The sequence below is a fragment of the Cnephaeus nilssonii genome (genome assembly GCF_951640355.1).
Source record: "Cnephaeus nilssonii genome assembly, chromosome: 21".
NCBI lineage: Eukaryota > Metazoa > Chordata > Mammalia > Chiroptera > Vespertilionidae > Cnephaeus > Cnephaeus nilssonii.
This window is the reverse complement of record NC_137092.1, coordinates 4692069-4719724: the sequence shown is the minus strand read 5'-3', so window position 1 is coordinate 4719724 and position 27656 is coordinate 4692069. Positions and strand designations below refer to the sequence as shown.

At 50.6% G+C, this 27656-nt stretch overlaps 1 protein-coding gene across 2 annotated transcripts in view; it reads right to left on the bottom strand.

The window, feature by feature from the left end:
• Positions 1 to 24909, bottom strand: part of NTNG1 (netrin G1) — a 238329-nt gene extending 213420 nt beyond the window's left edge. For both annotated transcript variants that reach the window (XM_079761405.1, XM_079761406.1), the window contains exons 1-2: positions 24376 to 24909; positions 14886 to 15644 (exon numbers count right to left, since the gene is read on the bottom strand). In XM_079761405.1, the coding sequence (XP_079617531.1) occupies positions 14886 to 15131 (246 nt within the window). In that variant the 5' untranslated portion in view covers positions 15132 to 15644; positions 24376 to 24909. The remainder of the gene's footprint in view (positions 1 to 14885; positions 15645 to 24375) is intronic.
• Between the last annotated feature and the right edge of the window lie 2747 nt (positions 24910 to 27656).

The following is a 27656-nucleotide window of genomic DNA, read 5'->3' as shown; positions in this document are numbered from 1 at the left end:
CATGCCAGTAAAAACATAGTCTTGAATCAGCATTTTTGGGAAAACTGAGGCTCGGACTAGGGTGATGAAGACCCTCTGAGTATCAGAGCTCGGGGACCTACATCAAGTTAGTTGTTGGTTTCACGTTCTGTGTCCCCCAGGGCTATCTGACTGTGGCCATCTCTGAGCAAGGACGCTTGAGCTCGTGATGCTGATGGGCGTAGCCATGATTCAACCTTCACTCACCTGCTGTAGAGCATACCTCAGCCATGCAATGCTCATCTCCCTGCCAAAGCTCCTGGCGGGCAGAGGCCTGGTCAAACCCAGGGCCTGGTAGGTATGGAGTGCCTTTTCTTTCTTGTTCTGAACTTCATACGTTTCCAAGTTAGTTATTTCAGTCAATCTTCACAAAAACCACGCAAGAGACACTGGGACACGGGAGGCTGAAATAGGGAACTCGTCCACGTTGCTTGGTGAGGACTTAATACGTGTTTACTGAACTGAATCTCTAGGTCATCTGTGAAGGACCCGTGGCCTGTGGTCACCGAGCTTGCAAGTAAACAGGTAATGAGAATCACAGTACCTTCACATAGCCCTTCCCCCACCCATGCAGAACTCTGCCTTTTCTAAAGGACCTTCACCTGCAGCTTATGCTTAATGATGCATGGATCAGCGATGGGAGACTACGCCTCCTATAAGAAGTGATGTCCGGGGACATATAGAGACAGCTGAGCAGAATTCCGATTAACCCACGAGGGCCCAGTCAGAACACTGATGACCGCTGAGCTGGATCCCCCAAAGGGAATTCTTCTCAAAGGAAAGCGAAAGACGAGGCTTCGCTTGGCCCCTTAAGCTGGGACATCCTTGTCCTTCTTCCCGTGTCTGGGAGCAGTTCACGCTCTTCCCCCTCCCCCGCCCCCCAGCTCAGCTCACAGGCCGCTCCTGGTGGCGCCACCATTGGGCGGTCCTCTGAGTTTGCAATGCCTCCTTCCCCTCTGCGCCCTGTCTCTGCCTAAGGAGCGCTGGCAGTGAGTTGGTTTCCTCTTCTGGTGCAGGTTTACTCCACAAAGCTCCCTGAAGGCAGAGCCTCCCCGGCGGGGTCGCCTCCCCTGAAGCTCACAGAGCAAGGCTCCATGGATCCAGGCATTCCATTAGCCCCACAGAACGGGACTCACCGGAGGGAGCACCACCAGGTTAAAGGACTAAATCCTCCCAGGAACTACCCCCCAGGGTCGCCTTCTGCCAGGTTCTGCCCGAGGTTACGGGGGTATCACAGATGATGGCAGAGACCGTGCGAAGGAGAACTCGGGGGGGGGGGGGGCAGAAGAGGTCAGTGAGGGACAGTAATGCAAGGTAGAGGGCAAGAGTGGAGAGAGCAGAGACGGAGGAAAGGGGACTGCTAGAAGGACCCTTCACTCCACGCCATGTACCGAGGCCTCCCTGTGTACCAGGTGTGACACTAGCTGCTGGGAAATCTTGTTTTTTTGTTTTGTTTTGTTTTTTTAAAATTGCATTGAAAAAGCTGTGGGGCTAGACACAATGGACTAGCACTCAGCCATACAAAAGAAGGAATCTTACCACTTTCAACAGCCTGGATGGACCCAGAGGGCATTATGCTAAGGGAAATAAGCCAGCCCGAGAAAGACAGATGCTGTGTGATCTTACTTATATGTGGAATCTAAAGAACAAAATAAAGGAACAGACACAACAGAAACAGACTCACAGATACAGAGAGTAGACTGGTGGTCACCAGCGGGGGAGGGGGTTAGGGAGAGTGAGTGAGAAAGGCGGAAAGGCGAAGGGACTGAGAAGGATAGACGGGCAGGTACAGAACAGCCCCCGGGATGCACAGCACTGCGCAGGGAACACAGTCAGTAATGTTGTGATAATTATGCACAGGGCCAGCGGGGTACTGGGAGTATCAGGGGGATCACTGTGTAAAGCGGTCCCGCCTGCTGTCTCCTCTCCAAGCTCTGATGCAAGGCTCTCCTTCTTGGAGGGAGGCAGAGGCTCTTGCTGACTCTCACAGTCGCCCTGAGGAGGCAACTCGTGCAAATATCACGTGACTGGGAAAATGCAATGGGAGCGAGGAAGGCCTGTGGATGGGAGGGTTCCCCGGCACAGGGCTCTGCTGTGTGTGGATCGGGAGCCCTGGATGCCTTTGAGAAAGGGGATAACATCGCGCGGCCAGAAAACTCGATTTCGGACCCAGCCTTTCCCCTTTTCCTACACTTGAACTTCCCTTCCGCTTCTAAGCCTCCACGAGGGCCAAGCCATGGCGCCCATTGCGATATTTTGTTAACAAGACGAGCTTTTACTCGTTTCCGTAGAGGTATTAATCTTGTTGCCGTGTGTTTTGGAGTCAAGATGTTGCTGTTGAGGCGCGTCGCGTGCCACTGTCCAAACACTGACCCATGCATTCGCATCCCGGTGCAAATGCCACTGTGGCCAAATCATTTCAATCCTGTGCTATCTGAAGACATTTCCTTTACTCTAAGACAGCCACTGTGGGGTGATTTTGATGTTAAATGCTGGCTTGAAGCCAGAGCCTCCTCAGTCCTTAGTTCTTAGCTATTAGGGAAGAGCAGACAGTCCACAGAACGGAAAACTCCAGGGCAAACATGAAGAAGGTCCCTTCGAAGCAGAACAGGAGACTCGGAAGGACGTCAGCTTCTTAGCAACGAAGATGATGGTCACAGAGATGAAGGTGATCCCTACCCGCTGAGCCCTGCCTGGCTGCCAGGCGCTGTGCCAGGGGAAGTATTGCCTTATTTTTCCTGGGAGTAAAGAAGGGAAATGACTTCAGTTGGAACTCCCACCTTCCAATTTGTTGGCATCCAAATGTCATAACCCTAAAGGCATGCCTTTTCCCAGGTGGACAGACCCACTTCTGAATGTCCCCGCCCCAGCATCCTGGAAACTTCCCACCAACAAGGGGCGATTCATTGGCCCTTTTTCAGGAGGGTAGGAAGAGGTGGACGCCTTATTGTTGCCCCTCCTAAAGCAGTCCTAACTTGCCCCAAACCAGTGGTCGGCAAACTTATTAGTCAACAGAGCCAAATATCAACAGTACAACGATTGAAATTTCTTTTTGAGAGTAAAAAATCGACTTCTGTGCTGGGCCACGAAATTTCAATCGCACTGTACGTGCGCGCCCGCACGTGGTATTTTGTGGAAGAGCCACACTCCAGGGGCCAAAGAGCCGCATGTGGCTCACAAGCCGCAGTTTGCCGACCACTGCCCCAAACTAACAAGCCCACGTACACACATGTGCTGATCTACCTCCCCTGCCTGTCTAAATGGCAAGTCCCTGGCTGTGGTTTTCAGCGGGAAGAGGGCCCACCCCTCACGGTCTGAAGTCATCCCAGCCCCGCAGCACCCTCAGTTCCCAGCACGGGGACCAGTCAGTCCGGTGATGGATGAGGCAGCGTTTCGGTATCACCTTGCAAAGTAAGCAAGGAGACTCCCGTTTACAAGCGCTGTGGGGGCGACTGTCACAGTCCGGTAATGAAGACAGTGATGTGGGGGGAGGGGAATGACATATCCACTAAATACTACAGATAATTTTGAAAGCTGGGATTTTTTCTGTAAGTTGTGCAGGTCAAAGCCTCTCTTTCAATTCAGGCGGCCTGATGATGCAAGATGCCACTCTTAAAATGTGCCGCCCTCCGCACAAAGGGCTGGTCAAAGACGTTCGCTCCTGTTTTCAGCTCAGGATTTATTTCTCTAAATTCCGTGTTTCTTCCCGTTGATTCACCGCGATGAGTGTTTATTAGTGATGCTCAAACAACTTCCAAGTGATTTACTATGAAATACTAATTGAAACAAAGATGAGTGAGATTTAACTAAAGAAGGAGTGACGGAGAATTCCTAGATTTCTCATCTTGAGCAACTAAGTAAATATAAACGAATGTTGACAGAAATGAAGAAGACTAAGAGTTGAGGCAAAGAAATGAAACATGTCTCATAATAAACATGTTAAGTTAAAAATGCCCCCTGGATATGCCCGGGGAGACAGCAGGGAGGCAGGGGGCTCTGTGGTTCACAGTGGTTATTGATATGGGAAAACTAAAAAAATCAAAAGTACCCCACTAATGACATTTCCCAGCACCTCCCCCCAGGAACATAATTTTCATTTTTAACTAGCCAACAGCCGCTGACTTCCTGTTCTGGCTTGCGCTGGTGAACGCAATATGCATTGGGGCCTCTATGATTTCTAACAGCTTATTTCCATTTATATGAGCACGTTCATGGGAGAGAAAGCAGGAGGGGAAACAAACACTGCTGATTGGCTCTCGTCCCGCTGAATGAAGATTCATCACATAGCGTGGATTCCCAACGTTCCTGGCCCTCTGTTTACAGAATCCAATTTCCCGGAGTTATTTCAGATAAAAGGCTTTTTAAATAACAAAATCACAGTATTGCAGCTCGGAGTCCAAATCATAACTGTGATTTTTTTTAAAAGGTTTTCTTGCGATGGTTTTAGCCCACATGCAACAAATTGGATTAGGGGGGAGTTTACCGCACAGGGACACGCGTGTCAGGCGGGTTTCAGCCTGTTCCCCCTAGTTAGTGGGAAAAGTTACTTCATCTCATGCCTCCATTGCTTCTCCCCTCATTAAATAGGATGATAGGATCGAGGGTTAGATCAACCCACAAAGGCCAGGCGTTTAGTACAGTGCTTGGCACCATGTAAGGTCTTGAGAAATATCAGCTGCAAATATGCTTTGTCAAAAATGCAGCCTGCCCTGGCTGGTTTGGCTTGATGGATAGAGCATCGGCCTGTGGACTGAAGGGTCCCAGGTTTGATTCCAGTCAAGGGCACATGCCTGGGTTATGGGCTTAATCCCCAGTAGGGGGCGAGAAGGAGGCAGCCAATCAATGATGCTCTCTCATCATTGACATTTCTATCTCTCTCTCCCTCTCCTTCCTCTCTGAAATCAATTTAAAAAAAATTTTTTTAACAAGTACAGCCCAAGTTCAATTCAACAACATGCAGTGAGTTCTACTTCCCCCATACTCCGCACTATTGAGGCAGCCACCCCCGTGGCGGGGGCGCAGAGCCCGACTCTGCACCACACAGAGGAGGCATCGCTGAGAAAGCTGCAGGCACCACCACCATCTCCGGTGAACTCACTGGCCACCAGCTTGGTGTCTACGTCGTGGATACACCCTCTTCTGCGACTGGTGCTGGCCACACACCGGGGCCTGTCCTCTCCCTGGAGAGCGTGGCTTGGGAGTGAATTGGATTTCCTCAGTTTACCATTTCCAAGAAGGAAAGGGAACAACAGGAACGAAACAGGAAGTTCCCAGTGAGGGTGAGAAATCACTGTTCAGACATGACCTGATGACCATGCCAGCCGCTGGGCCTCTCGGGGACACCCACCCCCGGAACCGCAGGGCTGTCTCTTTGTCCTGAAGCCGCACCCAGCTCAATCCTCCAGTTCATGTTTCGACATCAGTGTCAAGGGAGGCCAAAGGGTGAAAGCCGATTCTGGCGTCTTCCTCAGCTCGCATCCTTAATGTTCACAGGACGGACACCGGGAATGTCTCTGCTCCCAGGAAGATGAGAAAAATCGTTGCCAACCTCTAAGCCTTTTCCATGATCGTGCGTGTGCAACAACCTTCTTCATGTTCTCCTCTGGCGAGGAAAGGAATTCTGAAATCTAAACACGGCACATGAACACCAGCCTGCCCCTTGGGCTGGTGAATGAAAGCCGATGCAGGCAGATGCTGTATACATGTTGCGCACTGTTAAAAACCATGTACTTTTTTCACATGTATAGGTTCATAAACAGCATCTAGTTTCGACCTGTTTTTCAGTGTGCAACTGTTTCCAAAGACTGATTCTATAATACATCATCTGTATATTGCCCACCACCCAAAGTCACGTCTTCTGTCACCATATGTTTGACCCCCTTTACCCTTTCTTACCCCCACCACCTTCCCTCAATAACCATCATACTATTGTCTGTGTCCATGAGGATTGGTTTCTTGTTTGTTCATTTGTAGCTTTCAGGTTAATATCCCACGTGAGTGAAATCATATGGTTCTTGACTTATTCTGTCTGATTTAGTTTGCTTAGCGTGATAGCCTCAAGATCCATCCGTGTTGTCGCAGATGGATAAATATTTTTAAAGCCTTCCATTAGAAATGGGGAAAATCCCTCCTACCGGCTCTCAGTGTCAGAGCTCAGCGCCCTTGCCTCTCCCTGCTGTCTCTGGAGAACATCATCCCAAGCTGCCCCACTGCATAGCTACATGTTCCTAGCTGTACCTTCATTTACAGAGGAGACCAACACGCGGAGATTCCTGATCACGGTTCTCAAGAAGGGAAAAACGTTCTGGAAAATCAATACTGTGTTCAACCACTTGCTCAATTAAAAACATGTTCTTCTTTATTTGTTGCCTGGGACTGTGACGCATGCTCAGAGGTAGAAGAGCAACATAAGGTTTAGTCTCGGTTGTGTTCTCTGCATCGGAGATCTACATAACAGTGTGTCTCCAAAACAGAATGTTGAGGTAAAAAGAGCAAGTTACACACTGATGCATACGGTACGCTTTGTCACATATAATCTCACTTAAAGAGTAGTGACCTAGTTAAAGCGTCAGGACATAGGACACACATGAAATGATGTGTATGTGGGTGTATAAATCAATAGAATGTACTAAAGTGTAAATGGCACAATGCAATGGAGTCCATAGGCAGAGTACATAGGAATGATAATATATATGCAATATCTATATCTGCCTATTATCTATCTATCTATCTATCTATCTATCTATCTATCTATCTATCATCTATCAATCTACATACATACATAGAGAAAGGGAGGAACTAAAGGGTCGAAGAATATGAACTGAAACTGGCAGGAAGTATATAGAAAAATCAGCTAGAACTAGATCTCTTTTAAAAATATTTTTGTTGATTTCAGAGAGGAAGGGAGAGGGAGAGAGAGATAGAAACATCAATGATGAGAGAGAATCATTGATTGGCTGCTTCCTGCACACCCTCTACTGGGGATAGGGCTGCCAAACCAGCTAGGGCTAGAACTAGATCTTGAAGGGAGGTGGGATTGGGAAAAGTGGAGAACAGCAGAGTATTCCAAGCAAGAAAAGTCAGTTCTGCTTGGCCAGGTAGGAAAAGCACATGAGATGAGAGGATGATCCCAGTCTTCAAAGTCAAAGGATCAAGATACACCTTGATCCTCTGTGGAGTTCCAAAGCAAAGCAGAGCGAGCCCCAGCCCCTCCAAAGAGAATATGCCGAGGGACCCCCAAAGAGTCCAGACAGACCATGGTGCTTTTAGGACAAGTCTTCGCACCCTTCCCAAGTGATGCTCCACTAGACAGAGAGTGGGCAAGGTGACCTGTGGGGGACTGAGGAGGCAAGTCAGGGTGGTCTACTACAAGGCAGTTAGTATTTTCAGGTCTGTCATGTTTCACCTTTAAACATCTTGCATCTGTGCATTCAGTTAAATGCTTCCCCTAATCCTAGTGTGAAACTGGAGCTCCAGGTAGATGAGCCATGGTTTGTCTATCTACTCAGCATATTCCAGCATGTCCTACATTAAGGAAAAAAAAATTATATATATAAAACTAATCAGGTTCTATGATTTTTTTCTTCTCTTCGATCCTGCCAGATAAAAGAAGTCATTCTACCATTAAACAGGCCACTTCACTGTCATTTAAATGCTGTGTCCTGCCCACCCTGTTTTTTTTTTTTGTTTTGTTTTTTTGTCTTTTTCAGACACTGTTTAACATAAGACACTTGACTACCAGAGAGTATTTCCCAAGTGGCCTTTTGTTATGCAGCAAAAAGAATGTTCCGCCTGTGGATTCTGAGTGCTGGTCTTACTTCTCCTCCATCCTCCGGGACACACTGTTTGGTATTCATTCGCTTCAGACTCTCCTGTACTTCCTTTGACTTCACTGGACTTGGGTTCTCACCACCGCCGCCAGGTTTTGCATGTGCTGTGTGCTCCGTTCACTTCACTGTGCACGCAGTCGCCCGGAAAAATATCTGTGAGGCATGAGCCCCACAGAGAGAGACAAGGGCACTTGTGCGCATTGAGAACACTGTCTGGGAACAAGGTATCACGTGGGTTGGTTCCAGGTTTTGTTAGCAGAGCCATAATCTTTCTTTTTTTAATGAATAGTTTGATTTTTTTTTTATTTTTTTTTTAGAGAGAGAGAGAAGAAGGGAGATGAGAGAAATATCCATGTGACAGCACAACATCTCTGGGCTGCCTCCTGCACGCCCCCCCCACTCCCCACGGGGGGATCAAGCCCGCAACCCGGGCATGTGCTCTGACTAGGAATCGAACCAGCAACCTCTTGGTGCATGGGATGATGCCCAACCAACTGAGCCACCAACTCAGTGGGCCAGCCTGAGACAGGACGCTCAACCCTCTTCGACCCTGAGATCCTTCCCCCTGAACGGAAACAGCCATTTTTTTTTTTTTTAGCCACCAACAGCTTAAAAGAAATGTATAATATTAAATTAAAAAGAAAATGTATGACCTCAATACGCACAATTCATACAGCCAGGGCATCACAGCCACACCAGCCAGGGCATCACAGGCCTAATCTTTATCAGCACCTCCCAAGGCCTTTCCCAGAAACCACATGTTGTTATGCCAACGCAGCTTCAAGCCAAATCCAATGATTCCCTTCCAATCACATCGCCAGGCCTAAGTCCCCTAGTATGCCATAGGGCCATGGTCAGCAAACTGTGGCTCACGAGCCACATGCGGTTCTTTGGCCCCTTGAGTGTGGCTCTTCCACAAAATACCACGGCCTGGGTGAGTCTATTTTGAAGAAGTGGCGTTAGAAGGAGTTTAAGTTTAAGAAATTTGGCTCTCCAAAGAAATTTCAATCGTTGTACTACTGATATTGGGCTCTGTGGACTTATGAGTTTGCCGACCACTGCCCTAGGGTCCTGATGGGAAATAATGGGAAGAAAGGTTGTACACACCCAGAGTTAAAGATCAGGTAGGGTCCTTTCTACTTGCCTCAATAGAGACTAAGGTGCTATTGCAGGCTCCTCACCAAGGAAATGCTTCAGATAGTGATAAATCAGAAAGATTGATCTCCACGGAACTTAATTCACTGCAAACACGAATTAAACTTTCCTAAGGAAAAAATTCTAAATAATGAACTAATAACAATGGAGTGTTAATAATGAAGGAACTGAAGGTTTTTAAAAATTCCATTCTGGCATAATTAAGGGATAAATCAGTTCGAATGAAATATGTCGCTGTTATTAAAACTTCATTCATTTATTGAATTATGTTTCATGCGGACGGAGTGCATTTTTAAGATTATTCGATTATTATATAAGTCAATGTCATTTCCCCGTTTGGGGAAAATTGATATTAATGCCTTGTCATTGAAAATGTAACCGAGTTTATCAAATTAACTTCTCAAAGGCCACCTGATAGCCACCAGATGGCTTTCCTGGGCTGATGTCAAGCCATAAATGTAAGTGATGGAGACCTCTGAGACGCCACGTCCCCACTCCCTCGTCCCACCGGGTCCCCTCCGAATCATAAAACTCGAAGGCTTGCCACCACTTTCATAAATCCCATTTAAACGTAATGAAATATGCTCTAGTCACAATGCTCACAATAATGAAAGTTTGTTCCCCTCCTTAATAGGAGTCTACATAGAAATGGCACAATATAAAACGATCGCTAATAGACCTGCAATGGCACTTGAAGAAATGCCTATCAAGGTCCCCATTAGTAAATTTCCTAAAGAAAATCCATTTCCATTTCTAACCCTGACATTTTATTTAGAAAAATTATACCCCTTCTTTTCATTATTTCAGTAAACATAATGAGGGTATTGCTAACTACCCCGCCGAGTACTTTCTTTTCTGCATTTTTTTTAGTAATCTGAGCCTCCTTGTAATTAAAGGCGTGCTACATTAATGATGCCGGGCGTCTCCAAGGGGAACGCTTAATGTCCACCTCATAATATTATGCCCAAATTACATGCCCAGAAGACTTCTTAATAATCTTGTGTTTCCTAATTTGGTTTTGATTGGCTCCGAAATCCATCGCCGCACCCAAGGGCCCTCGTTTCTCCAGTCATCAGCACTTCGGAGCCGCAGATTGCACGGACGCCCATGACTCCTTGCGCCTGCAGCCTTCTTTTCAAAGCTTCGGTTGAACTGATCCAGGGAATGAGCTGCCGGCTGGAGATCCATGCAGCTGATCTGGCCTGTGTGTGCAAGGCGCAGGGGTGTGGCGTGGTGCTCTGGCCGCTGCATCTGTCTGAGCACAAAGAACAGCTCCGGGTTGTCCCTCAGCTTGGCTCCCCGGTTCATGCATCCCATGTTTTCTTTATGCACACAGGACGGACGGCAGCGGCCGGAGGACCTGTGTTTTCTGACAAAGCTGCGCCACCCGAGGCTTTGACGTGGCTCAGAGCAGGCTGCGATCCAGACCAACACGGTGGGCCAGCCTGAGACAGGACGCTCAACCCTCTTCGACCCTGAGATCCTTCCCCCTGAACGGAAACAGCCATTTTTTTTTTTTAGCCACCAACAGCTTAAAAGAAATGTATAATATTAAATTAAAAAGAAAATGTATGACCTCAATACGCACAATTCATACAGAGAGGGCATTCCGAAAAATGATACACATTTTGAACAATCATTCATTCCAATGGGTTAAATCCAAAACGGAAGCAACATCAATTGAGCTATCAGCTGTGAAGTGTGTGTACATTTTGGGGGGACACCCTGTATATTCGTTTATACCTATATCTATACGTAATCCCCTATTCCATTATCCTGAGTAGAAATGGCAGAATTCTCCCAGAAAACTAATGTTTAAAGTGCTGGTCTTATAAATATACAACAACTTAAAAATCACCAAAGAGTTATTAAGTAGGTCACCCAGGTCAACAAGCAGAGATCTGTGGTCCAATGGAATCACGTGGTCCCTTTCTTCTTAAATGTCCCCTCTAAAGTCAGTGTGGCGTTCACGGGTGACACAGAACGACGAAGCAAGTGCAAACAGCAGGGGCACAGACCCTGAGTGCATTGCCAGTGAACTTGAGCCTCACAGACAATAAATGGGCCGTGGGAACGATAGGGCACTCCTCTGACCGAACGTCTCCCCCCCCCCGCCCCCCCCCCCCCCCCCCCCCGGTGCTCGGCACTGCTGTGGTCACAGCTAATAAGGGTGTCGCCGGCTGAGCAGGTGATGGCTGAAACCATTTTGCACGAACATTTGCATATCAGGGCTAAGCGGGACTGCGCTCCGGTGGCAGGTGCCCTGATGTAATGGGCCATAACGACTCGGAGGGAGCAGGTGGGATGCGTGTGTCAAGGAGGGGAGACACAAATGACTGCGGAGTCCATCGGACCTGGGGCTAAGGAGCCCTCAGCGGGTCTGAGGTGACAGCATCCGGAGGCAGCCCGGCCGCCTTGGGTCGGGAGCCCGAACCTGCCCAGAGAACGCGCCTCTGCACTGGGCCCTTGTCCTCGGCGTGGCTTCCCACAGGCACACAGACAGGCCCAGAGTCTGCATTCCCAGGACGGGTGGTTAGATCCCTTATGCCTGCGGTCGGCAAACTGCGGCTCGCGAGCCACATGCGGCTCTTTGGCCCCCTGAGTGTGGCTCTTCCACAAAATACCACGGCCTGGGCGAGTCTATTTGAAAGAAGTGGTGTTAGAAGAAGTTTAAGTTTAAAAAATTTGGCTCTCAAAAGCAATTTCAATTGTTGTACTGTTGATATTTGGCTCTGCTGACTAATGAGTTTGCCGACCACTGCCTTACGCCAATCATATGCATAGTAAGGAGTCCAAACGCAGCCCCGATGGGTACCGTCTCATATGCCTTGCCCTCTCCCTTGGAAAACGGTTCGGCTCATTGACAATCTGAAACCCACCAAGGCGTCCGTGCAGCGGCATCTAGTACAATGTGGCCTTTTCAAAAGACTGTCCTGTGGGGTTTCACATGAGTGAGCACAAACAGCAGGGGCACAGACCCTGAGTGCATTGCCAGCTGCAGTTTGCCGACCACGGGTCCAGGGGATGACGTTCAGGGTCATCATTTGAATTCTGTTCTCCCCTTTGGCCTCTGACATCCCTTAGCCAGGAGGCTGGTAGGCACTGGCTCATGTAAGGGCCGTAGACCATGTCCCTGTGAAAGGCAGGGAGAGAGGTTCTGTAACGTCCCCTTTCCCACCCATGATGGGGGGGAGGGGCGTGCGGCAGACCCCCAAGCACACCTTTGGGCACAAGGGACAGGAACAGGGCTGAGCAGGCATTCTCTGGCCAGAGGCTGAGATGGGGAAGCCGCCCATCAAACAACCCATTGAACACGTCCCTCGGGGCCCGTGCAAGTGGACATACTCTCTGAGCAAGGAGATGTGCTACTTTACGGAGACGTGTAAATCACTGAGCACGTCCAGAAGTGGCGCATCGTTTCAAGAGCAGGAGAACCTATACACAGTGCTAGAGTGTTCTTAGTAATATGAAGAGCCTGGCCAGTATGCTGAGTGGTGGAGAGTCGACCTATGAACCAGGAGGTCACTGTTCCATTCCCGGTCAGGGGTTGTGGGCTCCATCCCCAGTAGGGGGACGTGCAGAAGACAGCTGATCAATGATTGTCTCTCATCATAGATGTTTCTATCTCTCCCTCCCTCACCCTTCCTCTCTGTGAAATCAATAAAAAAACATATTAAAAAATAAAAAATAATAATATGAAGAACTGGCCCGGAACTCCTCCTGTCCTATAAGGAGTAAAAGATCATACAACCTATTACCTGCATGCAATTTCCCCGTAGATTCACAACCTGATCTGAAATCCGACCTTTCCTGAGAGATGATTAAAGGCCTTATATAAAGCCCACCACTCCCCTGGCCTTTTCACAGACTTACTGTAATTTTGCAAATCTGTTTGAATGAACTCCTCTCCTGGAGGTCTCTGTTACCTAAGGAGAGACTTCTTTGCAAAGCGCATGCCCGCCCGCCTCCCAGGGAGCCGGGTCCTCCCTTTGAAATACTTAGTCTTCCTGGGGGACTTTAGTCATCTTGACACCTAATCGCCAAGCTCTTTCTCTCGCTCCCCACAGAATCAGGTTTAGGTGATAATTCAAACCAGTCCCCAAAGGCACTTCTGAAAAATGGCAAGCCCTTAGCTTTTAGGTGAAAACACTCTTTATTGCTCAAAATATCGTTTCCTGTTGCAAAACCTTTTCTCCAGTGCTAGGTCTGGGATGATCTTATGCTAACCGGGGACTGTTAACAGATGCTACTTTGATGAATCATTTCACTCTCCTGAAAATGCCCAGCCAGGTTCCAGATAATAAAGCCAGGTAAGAAGACTATTAAAATCGGCCACACGGTTCTATCTGTTCCGTGAAAAATGGATCACCGTCCCTGGATGGAATGAAGACCACCTATGACACGAAAGTAGTGGCCTTGCCCAAATGAACAGGCGGCCTGGATGCCTTAGCACACTGATGCACATCACTGCAATCACCAAACTCTTCTACTCATACCTCAGAGGTGAGTTGTCAGCAATGTCCCTGTGAAAATTCAGTGTGTCACTCCAGGGTTACCTTTCTGATAGCATTTCCCTTCCCACCCGGAACAGGTGTCCTACCCACCACGAGAACAATGAACTCCATGACTTCACTTATCCAAAGGATAGCCCAGAAGGTCCTCAAATAACATGGTTTCATCCAAAGCTGTCGACTTACAATATTGGTGAGACGCCAGCGGAATTTGACTCTTGTTTCTACCAATTAGCCTGTGGGACAACTGGTTTTGTTACACGTTGTGTCTCTTCACGTCGCAGAACCCAGCAACGAAGTCAAGTGAGGACTTGCTGTACCTGAATTTGTATGTTCCGCTTCATTAACCTTCAGCAAATGTGTTCCCCACATCCCAACGTTCAACTCTAAAACACCCGTGGCAAGCCGCGGCCCTTGAAGACAAGGGGCAGCAGGAACTGACAAATAAGACTCCTCTGACTGGCTTATTTCGCTCAGCGTAATACTCTCCAGGTCCATCCATGCTGTTGCAAATGGTAAGATAAGTATCACAGGATCTCACTCATAGGTGGAATCCAATGAACAAAATAAACTGATGATCAAAAACAGACCCAGAGAAACAGAAGCATGAACAGACTCTCAAACCTCAGAGGGAAGGCAGGGAGGGTGGGTGGGAAGAGATCAACCGATGAACTTGTATGCATATAGGCATCACCCGTGGACACAGGCAATGGGGTGGTGAGGGCCAGGGGGAGGAGGGGTGACAAGAGCTGGCTGGAAGAGGTTAATGAGGGGAAAAGGAGGGCTTACGTAATACCTTCAACAATAAAGACTTAAAATAATAAAGACGCCACTGGCAAAGCTCCCCACAACATGTTAGCCCCTCTCTCCGCCCCTGCTTCTCCTCACTGGTCTCCTAACCAAAGATTTCCACATCCCAGAAGTTTCCTGAGGAGGAAAACCACGACACCACTCTAGCCTCAAGATGTAAAACCTGGGACTGGCCTTAGGCCCCCACAGGGAGGAACCTCTGCGGTGGAGGGTGGTTCGCCCATAGATTTTCTCCGGACCCTATCGCCTACGGCCTGCGCAGATCCCCTCTCCGATCCGAAACTCAACTGCACCTGGACGTGTCCTTTGACAACTTGTATACAGTGCCCTTGTCTCCGTGAAACCCCTGGAAAGCGGAAGGTCAGGTCCAAAGGCTCCATCACACAGTCACCAGTGGTCCCAGGTGGGACTGGCCTGCACTGGGCCTACTGCCCTAATGGTCCCCACCCCACAGATCCAGCTCATCGACGGGTTGAGTCTTTGACTCACCTCATTGGTGGTCACGCACCACAAGCCCCCAATGACTAGGAAACCTTCTATTCGGAGGGGTGGCCTCACTTACCATCGCGCAGAACGTCTCGGGAGGGTCTCCGCACGTGATGTCGGGAGGGTCCAGCTTCACTTTCAGGTACTTGGTCATGTCCGTAGATTCCGGCTGACAGGCCATGTAATCCCACACTTTGCCTTCTTCCGTGTAGATCTGGGTCTTGCACACATCGTAATGTCCCCACACCAGGGGGTAGGGCTGCATCACCGACGACACGGTAACCCAGAGGGCGTGAATGGACAGGAATCGTGACAAATACATCTCTAAATTCTTGGCGATCTTGGCGGGAACTGGCACAGGGTTGGCTTATCTGTGGCCTGTGTCTATTTTACACACACATGGATGTCTATATACGTAGGTAGGGCCGGATATTTAAAAAGAAAAAGAGGATGAGACCTCAAAGTTGATGCCAAAACTGACCGTGAAGGGTTGAGATACTGGGTGCGCTCAGGGATCTGGAGGACTTTGGTGGAAAGCTAACATACTGATGTGGCGGGTGTTAACAGTAGCCTGTGGGTTTGTTGTTGTCCTACAACATATCTACTCAATGGGGTCCAGTTGGTTTTTGTGCAAGATGTCCGGTTGCGGATCGTGATTCAGCAAAGGGGTGGCTCTCTGGCTGAGCATCCGATCACTCTGGGAGATCCCAGGCGTTCGTGGCTCACCAGGGCTGCTGGGACGCACTCAGGTGTCAATATTGGAAGCAAGAGGGTGAGTGTCTCTAACTGGTGTCTGTGTCCCATCAATCATTCTCTTCTTCTGGCACCAACACCCCTGTAGAAACAATAAGAAGGAGAGTTACTGTACTGAATTACCAAATACAGGGAAGGTTGACAGTGAGGAGGTTGGACGCAACATAAAGCAAATGTGTGTGGGGTATGGGTCACCTAGACTCAGCTGCTGTGATGGAGTGAGCAGGCCAGAGAAATCATTCCCACTGGGGGTGGGGGGGGGATTTCAATAGGAAGGATCGAACTCTTGCATGTCACTAAGACGTGTGTGTGTGTGTGTGTGTGTGTGTGTGTGTGTGTGTGTGTGTGTGTTCTGGGGAAGTTACAGGTTTTCGCTTCAAAAACTTTATTTCCATCTTCACCAAACTGAGAGCAAGGAGCTGGCCTGAAGCATGTCTCACCTATGGGAGGGCTAGAAAATCTCCCAGAACAATGAGGGAAATGAGCGCTTTTACCACACTGGCAAAGACGTGGCAGCTACCTGTATGCCTTTTGTCTCTTGGCAAAGAGCCCCTAGAAATCTCCCAGTTCCTGCCTGGCAATCCACTTGGGTCCCCTCCCTGCATCAGGGAGCTTTGCTGTAAGAAACCTTTACTTTTGCTCATCTCTTTGTCCACGAACTCATTCTTCCATTTCATGAGACAACGGACTCGGACCCGAACAGAAAATTTGGATATCATCTTTGGAGGCCCCAGCGAGATTCTACAGAACGAATCCATCAAGCTGCAAGTGGTCATGGAAATGGATCCCCGAATAACAGCCCCTTTGCTCTGAGGTCCCCTAGATCGCCCACCTCCGATGGAGCCCTAACAACTGTTGCCATAAACAAGGCTCCTTCCCAGTCAGAAGTAGAGTGGTCCTCACCCCTCTTCCCTAACAGCAGTTAGGGATTCACAGCAGAAACCAGTGGGTCAGCCACACCCTGTCCCTTGTAAAATCGTGAGAACAAAGGGTCTCCATCCCAGGGTGAACACACAGGGCAGGGAAAATGAGCGGGAATTCAGGAATCCTGAAGTTTAAAATGTATGAATGTTGCTAGGGCCGAATTTTTCGAACCAACTAATGGGAAGTTAGCAAGGCACATATTGACCCCTAGACAAAGGAACTGTCCCAGCAACCCGTGTGGGTCCCCTCCCTGCAGCAGGGAGCTTTTCTGTAATAAACCTTTACTTTTACTCAAAGGAAAAAAAACAAACACACACACACTAAAGGCCCGGTGCATGAAATTCATGTGGGGGGGTGGGGTGCCTCAGCCCAGCCTGCACACTCTCCAATCTTTGGGGGATATCTGACTGCCAAATCGGCAGTCGGACATCCCTCTCACAATCCGGGACCGCTGGCTCCTTAACGCTCACCTGCCTGCCTGCCTGCCTGATTGCCCCTAACGGCCTCTGCCTGCCTGATCACCTGTAACTGCTCCCTGTGCTGGTCTTGTTGCCCCTAACTGCCTCTACCCCCCCCACCTCCCCGCAGGCCTGATCACCCCTAACCACCTCTGCCTGCTGGCCTGATCACCTGTAACTGCCCCCCCCCCCCCCGCTTGCTGGTCTGGTTGTCCCTAACTGCCTCTCCCCCCCGCCCCCGCCAGCCTGATCACCCCTAATCGCCTCTGCCTGCTGGCCTGATCACCCCTAACTACCACCCCTCCCCGCCAGCCTGGTCACCCCCAACTGCCCTCCCCGCCAGCCTGGTCGCCCCTAACTGCCCTCCTCGCCAGCCTGGTGGCCCCTAACTACCCTCCCCACCAGGCTGGTCACCCCTAACTGCCCCCTGCCATCCTGGCCACCCCCAACTTCCCCCCTGCCTGCCTGGTCACCCCCAACTCTCCCCCCCACTGGTCTGGTTGCCCCTCACTGCCCCCCTCTGCCAGCCTGGTCACCCCTCACTGCCCCCCCTGCCAGACTGGTTGCCCCCAACTGCTCCCCCTCCTGGCCTGGTCACCTCCAACTGCCCCCCTCTGCTGGCCTGGTTGCCCTCACTGCGCCCCCTGCCGGCCTGGTCGCCCCATGCTGTTCTGTCGTTGCATGAAGGCATCCCAACCAATTTGCATATTACCCTTTTATTAATACACACACACACACACACACACACACACACACACACACACACCAATTGCTTGTACATTTCTCAGCTTTTGTGGCTGGAGTGAAAACTGGCTTTGTTTGCACTAGCCTGCCCCTTTGGAGTTGCCCATGACGTTGGGAGAATTTAGCATCTTTTTGTTCAGTTGCATTTAGTCATAAAAATAATTTGGCACTCTGAAAAAAAAAAAAAGATTCAAAGTAAAACCAAAGGAGAAAATTTTCCTTTTCTCAGAATTCTCTATTCTCTTGCATCTTTTTACAGACATGACATCCGCATCTGTAGTTACTTTCTGTGACAGAAGAAGAGAATTTGTCCCAAAGGCGAATATTATACTCCGCTTTAAAACAAAAAGCTCGGTAGTAAAACGCACAATTTAAAATGCACATTTAAAAATAGCCGAGGGTGACTTAACAGGCCGTGAAGCAGAATAATATGGCACTAATTCTAAGAGAAAATAAAAATGACTGTTTCAAAATACTCTTGCTTAACTGATAATGCAGCCTCCATAGCTATGGGTATAAGTCACTGGTGGGTTGAACTGGCAACTTTTCTCTTTGGGGATCACAGCCCATCTCTACACAAATGATAAAAGTTGGATTCCAGGTTTCAAAGCATGAATTTGCTTAATGAGTTGGTCCATGTTGTCATAGTCCCAATCATTATTTTCAAAACCACCGCAAAAGGGCAAAAAAGCCCAGAGCTCCAGAAAACAGCCTCAGGGACCCTTTGAGTGACATGAAGCAGGTTCAGTGCGGGCGTTCCCTATCTTCAAACAACCTCCTCAAAGGAACCCGCTCTATTTAAATAACGCACCATCTTAAAACGAACGGAGCCACGGAAACCATGAAATGCCAGCAGATGGTTGAATTGTGTTTCCATAGCAAAGTAATTTATAATAATTGCTTTATGGATGCAAGCACCATTTTCATTATATCCCATTCATAAAATGTTATCATACAGCTGCAAATTGTGATATTTCCTATTAGGAAAAGTTGAAGAGTGGAGTTCCTGGGAAGCAATAATGAGCAGTTTGTCTATACATGGATCAACTACCCATTTGAATCTGCTGCCTCCTCCCTGTTCCGGAAAGACTACACTGTGTGTTGAGCACGCTTGGAAATCTTAAGCTTTAAAAAGGAAACATCCCCACGGAGCATGTGGTGTGGCTACTACGGCCTTCTGTGTGTATTTTGTTTTGTTTGTTTGTGTGTGTGTGTGTGTGTGTGTGTGTGTGTGTGTGTGTGTGTTTCAGATTCACTAATAGATGTAAGTTGATATTTAAGGAAACATCCACCACTTTGACAGGTAATAATCTGAAGAGGTGTTAAAACAGTATACATGCACATTTTCCAGATGATGGTTCAACAGTGTTTGCTGCTTTATTATAACCAGAACCAACACTTTCATGGTGTGTGTGTGTGGGGGGGGGGGGGGGGGGGGTGGGGGGGGGGGTGTTACAACGGAAGCACTATAAACTCCACTCGACCAGAAATTCACTTCAATTCTCAGTGTCAAATGCACAGCAACTTATTTATCAAGGGCCATATGTTCCTGAACACCCGACCTGGATGGCAATGACTCTGAGGTGACGAAGCGCTAGGAGTTAATTCTTAATCTTCTTTCAAAAATATGACCCCACCAAAAAAAAAAAAAAAAAAGCGGCGGGGGGGGGGGGACATATGTAATACTTTCAACAATAAAGATTAAAAAAAATAATAAATGACCCCAAGTAAATATTTGAATTCTCCCTGAGGTTACTCTACTTTTTAAAAAAACCAATGGGCGTTACCCCCTCACCCCCCGAAACCACTTCTTCTGGATGACTGTCTTTATCCACATGTGGCCCTCCCGCCACCCCAAAATAAAGGGTGCCTGTAGACAGGCACATGGGAAATTTGGACATGAAGGAAATGTATGCGAACCTATTTCTATTTTCTGACCCAACAGCCCTCCCACCGTGACGGCCTCTCATTAAACTCTACGGGAATGATAATGACGGTCATTACACAGAATTATGGACTAGACCATTGATCGGATTTAGAGAAGTGACAAGGGAAAATGCAGAGGAGTGCAAGATACTTGAACACGAGGGCCCTTGCAGGCCTGTGCGACAGACGTCCCTGACAAGAGGCAGCCAATTATAGCTCCCATTTCTGGCACATAACCAGTTGTGATTAATAGTTTTCCATTCCATTACAGACGTACTATTAATGTATTAAAAATGTCAGGCCTTGGCAAGCACTAATATGGCATGGCCCGGGCGGGCTGCGGGATTTACATTTAATGAGCTCCCATTGACACGGGGACGGGGACGGGCCACGGCGGGGTACAGGTCAGGAGGGGAGGGGCGCCGAGCCCTTCGTCCACAGGATTCCTTGATTCCGTCCTCATTTTCTAGATGCGAACATGCCTCACCCAGCACGTATCCTTCTTATCAGGGTTCCCTTAGCTGTTGGTGCAACACACACAGGTGCAAAATTCCCTTACTATAAGACTAATAGGGAATCAAAGCTATGAGCTTTCATGGCACACAGAAACCTGTCAACATCAGGACTTCGGAACGAGTTGTGGACTTTTCAAAGAAAATAAAACCATGTGAAAACATTGCTTTTAACGTTCTCTTATTACATGACAGCTCTGGTCCCCATCTGGCTATACAAGCAGGTCAGAATCACCAATAGCTTCTTAAAAGCTAGGTCGTGGCGGCAAATAGCTAGGCAACCCGATTAGGAGAAGGGCAGTCAATGACATACGTGGGGGTTTAATGGTCGAAATGAAGCCCTCCTGGCCCAGGACGGAGCTCCTTGCTAAGTGATGTGGCTTCGAACGTGTCCCAGGTGTGCACATCCCTCACTCCCAGCAGCTCCAGAGCGTCCTGGGCAGCCCCCTAGTCTAGCTCTTGACTTTGCAAACCTTGGGAACTCACCACGAATCCAATAATGCCAGCATCTCTCTACCTGGGCACTGAGACGTCCTCTCGGCTAAAAATACCCATTAACATGCTGGGAGCGCTCCCTGGACCTCGGGCTGGTGCATACATTTGCAGCGCCCACATAAAAATGTAAAATGGTGTCATGCCCTCAGGTTGATGGGTGCTATTGATCTGGACTAAAACAGGCTATCAAATGGCCTCGCACACATGGAATGTGATCTTTCTCCAGGATTCTGTAGCTAACCCCCCTCCTCCTCGGATCAACGCTGCCCGGGGTAGTTCCTGGGCTCGCTCTCGCAGCAGAAAAGGAGGCTTCCCCAGAGGCGACACGCAGGCAACGATGACCAAAAGGATGGGCAGCGACCGTCCAAACCAATCGCCAATTTCATCAACGGAGAGGAAAACACTGCGAGTGAATCCCCAGACTCTAGCTGGCTTTCCACGCTCGTTCTGTTATATAATCTCCCCCAGAGGTGGGGGTGTTGGTAGTAGGCTATTTATGCCGTAAACACTCGGCTCTTGGGGCACCTGAAATAGACAGCGATTGACTCATTCCTCATAGACTGTGAAGCGTTTTATAAATACACTTTGTTTTTGAATGGGAAGGAACAAAAAGACGATCATCATAGTCCATTGACTGGAGCCTATAAATAATGCCATATACAAATGCTACCACCTGTCAAAATTAGCAGAGCCTCCAACACTGCCCCGATGAGCTTGACCAGAGGAGGCGGCGAAGCAGCCGGAATGTTCTTTGCATTTATTTAGTGGTTGCAAGGGGAGCCTTTTCTTGTCCTCTTCCCCGGAAACGCTTGCTTCTCTCCTTTGGTTAACTGTCTCTCAACATAGAAGGGGTTTAACATGTGCTGCAACGTGATGGGCATTTTTTTTTTCTACGCGACTTGATTGGCTCTTAGGAGCCACTGCCTATCAGGAGATTCTCCACAAAAGCAAACAGCACACCTTTGTATGGGAAGGAGCTCTGCCTCCCGGAGGGGAGGCTGCTCAGGGAAATTAGTCAGCATCCACTTGGCAGGACGCGGGGAGGCGGGATAACTCACACGATCATTTCAGAAGCGGGGAAGCCTAAAGGAACCCACGGCTTCACGATCACAGGACAGCAAGTCTTGCCTCCTCCGGCAGGGAAGTCCGGAGAGCCGAGGCTTAAAGAACACACGGGAGGAAATCTACAGCCACCTGAAGTTTGGAAACAAAACTCTGGGTTCTGAAGATTCAATTATGTTTAGAGGATGCTAAATCCCTTACGGAACTGCAATACAATACAGTTCACGTGCACGCACACACACACACACACACACACACACACACACACACACAGAGTCACTCACTCATTTTTCTGTGAACGTGCAATTGACTTTTTGAGTTGAATGCAATTTTATTTCTTCCGGAGCGACCTGGGGCTTTTGCAACTAAAACTCTCTCCCGAAATCGTACAACACTTAGACAACATATCCACTAAGTGGGTAACAGCTTCATTGTTGAAGCTTGTTACTTGATGATGTTCCCCTGAACAATAAGGGAAGCAAAGACAGGTATCTGCTCCAGTTACAAATATACCAAAGGACACTGCAAAATACATGATCTGCCTCTTCTTTAAAAAAATAAATAAATAAATAAATAAAGGTAACCTGCGTCGCTTTCATGCACATGCCCAGGGAGAGCTGGCAAAACAAACATCTCAATAAGAAAAACAGATTTCTGTGCCAGGAAAGTCTTTCCTTACAGAATTTTAATTTCCACCCTAGGGAGTATCACCAAGTTAATAGACAGACGTATGGAATCCCGAATGCCCTCATGTTGTGGCACCCCGAAAAGGACAGGGAATGTGCCCCTCATGCACGGGAGCTGAGACAGTATGATGTGAAACGCTGGATGAATTCTGTTCTTTGTGCCGTGAGCCACACGCAAAGATTCACATTTTACCCTAACGCAACCCTGAAAGTGCTGACCTCCCCCCAAACCGTGGCCGGTTCTGGAGCTGCTGTTTCTGTTCTTTATTTTTGCAGAAGAGAAGGGGGTGGGGGCACATTTAGGCATTCAGAGTGACACCGTTCCAGGACTTGCTGAAGCCAGGGCTTGCTCATTCCCGGGGCTTAGACATGCTTTGCAAGGGCTGGACGAATCCCCCGAGCCTTGCCCCTCCTCCGACAAAGACAATGTCTGGAAAACTTTTCCTAACAAGCCTCGCGGTTAAGTATATGTGAATCCAAGGTTTTGTTTGTCAGATCTTTCTGGTGTGGTTCTCCCTCCCTCACCCCCCATTTCTGAAAGATAAGAAAACTCTTTTCAGTCATAAACGAGGGCCTTATTTCTAGAGCAAAGCTACTGCCAGATACACCATATGTTGAGTGAAATGCTGAATCCCACTCAGAATTTTCCATTCTGAAGATCGACAATTACCTGTGCCTGGGCCAGGAGGAGAATGGGGAAGGGGGAGGAGGACAAAAGCTTTTACTCTCTGGAAATCCATATGATTGGGAACGCACCCTCCAGCTTTTCCAGATAAAGCTGCTTTAAAATCCCCCCTGGGGATTTTTCTCCTTTGCCCTGTAAAATGACAACCTCCTAAGTGGATTTCTGGAAAAAGAAAAAGGAAAAAAAAAAAAAGAAAAAAAAGGTCCCCAGGTGAGGCTAGTAAGATAAACAGCAGAGGGCGCAGTTTCTTTTTTTATCCAAGTTTGCCCAATGTATGCATCACTTAATTGGTTATTTTGGGCCCAATAACAGTCAGTATTATTTGTATTATATATAGATATCCACAGATCCATACGAGAGAGCAACTCATTGTCCCTAGCCGGATCCATCCACGGATAATGCAATGCCAGCAGAGAACCTGAGAAACCATTCCTCACTGCATCCCCACATCAGTGCTCCCCTCTGCACCCCCCCCCCCCAACCTGGGGTATCCAGGCTTTCATCTCGCACCAATAAAAGGGGTTAAATGCAGGGAACTTCAAATGCAATCAGTGGGATCCCTGGCTGCAAAGAACCCGCAAGAGGGCAAGCCCCCCACCCCCACCCTCCCCACCCCCAAAGCAAAGACAATTGGTGGAAGGAAAAGAGGGGGACCCTTCAGTGCACGGTGTGTGCTCAGGTGTGTGGAGGGAGAGCGCGCCGTGTGCCCTTCCTTCTGTCTGTCCAGCGAGGCACAGCCCAGCATCCCGCTCCGGATGCAACACGCCAGGCATGCCCTGCTGGGGCGCACGCCCGGGAGCCCGAGCCCGAGCCCCGGGGTGGGAGTGCGCGGGGGTGTGCGCGCACCGGGGCTCCTGCTGCCTCCTCCCCGCGCTTCGCAAACTTCCTCGCCCACCCCGGAGCCTCGCCTCCCGCCAGCGGCTGGCACTGGGGGGGGGGGGGGGGCGGGAGGGAGGGGCAGCCCGGGGGGCAGAGGGGCTGAAGGAGGGGGACGCGGCGGCGGCGGCACTCACCATGTGGCCCAGTGGCCCCTGCGCCCGGGGGGAGCCGAGCGCACGGCACCGGGTGGCAGCCCTGCCCAGCCTGGCGCACCTCCTGCGGCGGCTGCGGTGGCGGAGCCCCCGGGCGGCGCTCAGAGGGCGGCGGAGAAGGTTCCCGCCGAGCCTCCCGAGGGCTCGGGGCGCAGCGGGAGGGGCGGGGTGTGGACCCAGCACCTCCGCAGCCGCAGCCCCGCGGTCCCCCTCGCGCCCAGCCCGCAGCGGGAGGGGACTCCGAGCACCCCGAGCCCGCGCCCGCCCGCCACTCCCTGCCGCTTCATTACCTTCCCTCCGGGCCCCTGGGGGAGCCTCCGGCGTCGCCCCCTCTCGGAGCCCTCGCCCAGAGGGGGGGATTCCTTCCCGCGGACGTCCTCTTCCCAAATGCAAAAGATCAGGGACTTGGACAGGTAGCGGAGGAGCAGGGATGGAGCGGTGGGTGGAGAGGCAGCAGGGACCGGGAAGGTGCCTCTCTCTCCAAAACCCGGGCGACGTTAATGATGGACTCGCAGCTCCGGGCGGTCTCCAGCCGTCCCGCCCGCCGGCTCCGCGCGGCGCCGCCTCGCGCCACTGCCGCTGCCACTTCTCGCCTTAAACTTTTACGGAGGGATTTTTTTCCCCCCCTATTTATAATTTTTTTTTCCTATCCGTTTTAAAAAAAATGTTAAGCTGCAGGACGATTTCCTGATTCCCTGGGCTCAGCACCAGCAGCCGGGCGGTTCTAGCCCGCTCGGCCCAGCTTTCACGTTATTTCCAAGGAGGACGTGGAGCTTCGTCCGAAGGGACCTAAACCGGGACCATTAGGAGCGTTGGCGCCAAGATCCTCGGGTGCCGGTGCCGCCCGGCCTCCCCGCGCGCATTCCTCCACTCAAGTCAGAAATGTCACTGCACATCGCGGTGATGGCTGCGAGCCGCGGCGCACCCCAAGTCCGTTTGCTGAAATAGACATGGCCCGGCCCGCGACGCTGCTGCTGCTGCTGGATCGCGGAGCCCGGCTCCCCGCCCTGCCCGCCGCGCCCGCCCGGCTGGACCCCCGCTCCCAGCGGCCAGCAGCTCCGGGCAAACTTCGGGGCGCGCGTGCAAACGCGGGTGTGCGCGCGCGGGGGCGGGGGGAGCGGGGGGCGCCGGGGAGGCAGCCGCGAGCCCGGGGAAGCCGCAGCCCTCGGAGGGGTGGCCTGCACGCTTCACTTAGAAGCGGCTCTCCGCCCGCCACTGGCAGCGAGTGGAAGGACTGCAAACCTTATACTCCCGGACCCGCGCGCTCCGAGCGGTCCTAACTCCCTCGCGCTCGCTCGCTGCGGCGGAGGTGGCGGCAGCGGCTGCTGTGGCCACCGGGGCCGCCACTCCAGAACCTCTGGCTGCGGAGGCTGGGGACCAGCTGGCCCCCTGCCCCGCCCCGAGATGGTCTGCCAGAGCACGGTTTCCTGGGACTCCTCGTGTGCCCATCCCATCCCTCACTCCTGGTTTCCCCTCCAAGCCCTGCCTGAGCGCATCCCCAGCCCCTAGCCGGGATGGCAACTGTGTTTCAACCAACATTTCCCTGGCCCCGCCAGCTGCCCTACAGCGCGCCTACAACCCCCTCACTTAGAAAGTCCTGCTCCTTGGGGAAAGTTGACGTTTAAGAGAGAGGGGTGCATTTCAGGCCTTGCTCCCTTTTCCAAGACGCGGGGCAAATGCCCCCAAGACTTTATTCACACCAGCTTGGGGGGTGCGGGGTGGGGGGGTGGGGGTGGGGCTCGGACCTACAAGGGATCACTCTTAGCTAAACACTAACACCAGCAACAACAACATCAAGACTTAGAGAGGGGAGAAACATCCATCAGACCATCAAACCTCAGAGGGAAGGTAGGGGAGGGTGGGGGTAAGGGGGAGAGATCAACCAAAGGACTTGTATGCATGCATATGGGCCTAACCAATGGACACAGACAACAGGGGGGTGAGGGCATGAGTGGGGGGGGGGGGGCAATGGGGGAATAAGGACATATATGTAACACCTTAATCAATAAAGAAATTTAAAAAAAATAAAAAAATTTAAAAAAGAAATAAGACGATTGCTCTAGCCTAGGGGAACGCGTGGGTCTCAGACCCCGTACGCATCTCAAAACCCCAAACAAACCCGCGTTTATACTATTTCTACCGCATGGACAGTGAGCAGGAAGGGCAATTGGGCAAGTGAGAGGGAGAACACCAAGGCGCGGCGTGGCATGTGGGTTTGCCAAGCCCCGTGTCCCTGTGGGCTGGGATCTAGGGAACTGGGGCATACATTGTGGAGGAAGCTGTTCTGCCTGTTAGTGCTGCTTAGACCTGGGGCAGCTCCCTGTGCAGGACCCAGTGGGGACGCCCAAGGCACAACCGAGGGTCAGCAATGGGCAACCAAACGTGAACACCTGGGCACTCATTTGGGGCCCACGGGAAGGAACCCAGCTAAGAGCAGAGGCAGCGTTTTTGCTGCGGTGACTGGGGGGAGGAGGGGGGGAGGTAATAACAGAAGGTGCCTGGGGGAGAAGGTCTGAGCCTAGAGCCAGTCCCTCCCCGCCCCGCCCTCTTGGCCCTGAGCAGCCAGGGAGGAGGCAGAGATTCTGGGCACCTGGGCCTGAGAGGTCCAACATCTGAGAGGCCCAGTGAGCCTTCCCTCCCTCGACTCCCCCAGGGCAGGAGGCTGGGATTCCCCTGCTTCTCCCCCCACCCCCCACCCCCACCTCTGTGCTTAAGGACCACAGCACACAGTTCCTTGCAGGGCTGAAACTAGAAGGCATCCTTAGCCATGGGCATTCCTGGCTCCTCACCTGGTCCCCACCCACCCTCCTCTAGGGTTGAAATACCGATGATTAGATGGAGGTGTCACTCACCCCTAACCCTCCCTTACAGCCTCTCTTCCCCAGCCAGTCCGTTCTGGGGAACCAACAGGACTTGAGAAGCAAGGGCCCCGTGGCCCCCTCACTTCCCGTTGGCCCCTGGCCTGAAGCCCAGAGCACTCCTGCACAGCAGCTGCCCAGCCCTCCGCCTCACCCCTCCCTCCTGCCCTTGTCCCTCAAGGCAAGAAACCCCCTTCTGGGTTTTCATTCTCAGCTTTATCTAATCTTTTTAGATTCTTCCCCAGTAAACAAGTAAAGAAAAGAAACAGGTGCGGGTGCGAGGTCCGGAGACTCCCTTCTGGGATATACCAAGGTCCTGGGGATACTGGTTCCTGACCTGGAGAGATGTCCCTTTCTTCTGCCAGAATCTTGGCCTGCCCCTTCCCCTCCTCCTGCACTAAACGGGGGCCTCATTCCAGGGCCCCTCGTTGGGATCAGGGGACAGACATGGGCCCCCAGGAGTCTGACCTGTGAATGGGGTCCCTGTCAGTTGGGTAATTTATCACGTCTGCTCTGCTATTTTCACAGACTCTACAAATCACCAACTAAACGTGTGGATCTCAACTCTGGGCAGGAGATCAGAATCCCCAGAAGATTCTCAACATTAACCCCCCTTCCCCTCCGAGCCTGAGCCCTCCCCTAGGGAGGATGCGGGGAAGGACTTTGGGTGGAGCCAACATTCTCCCTTAAACCGAGGCCCTGAGGACTCACAT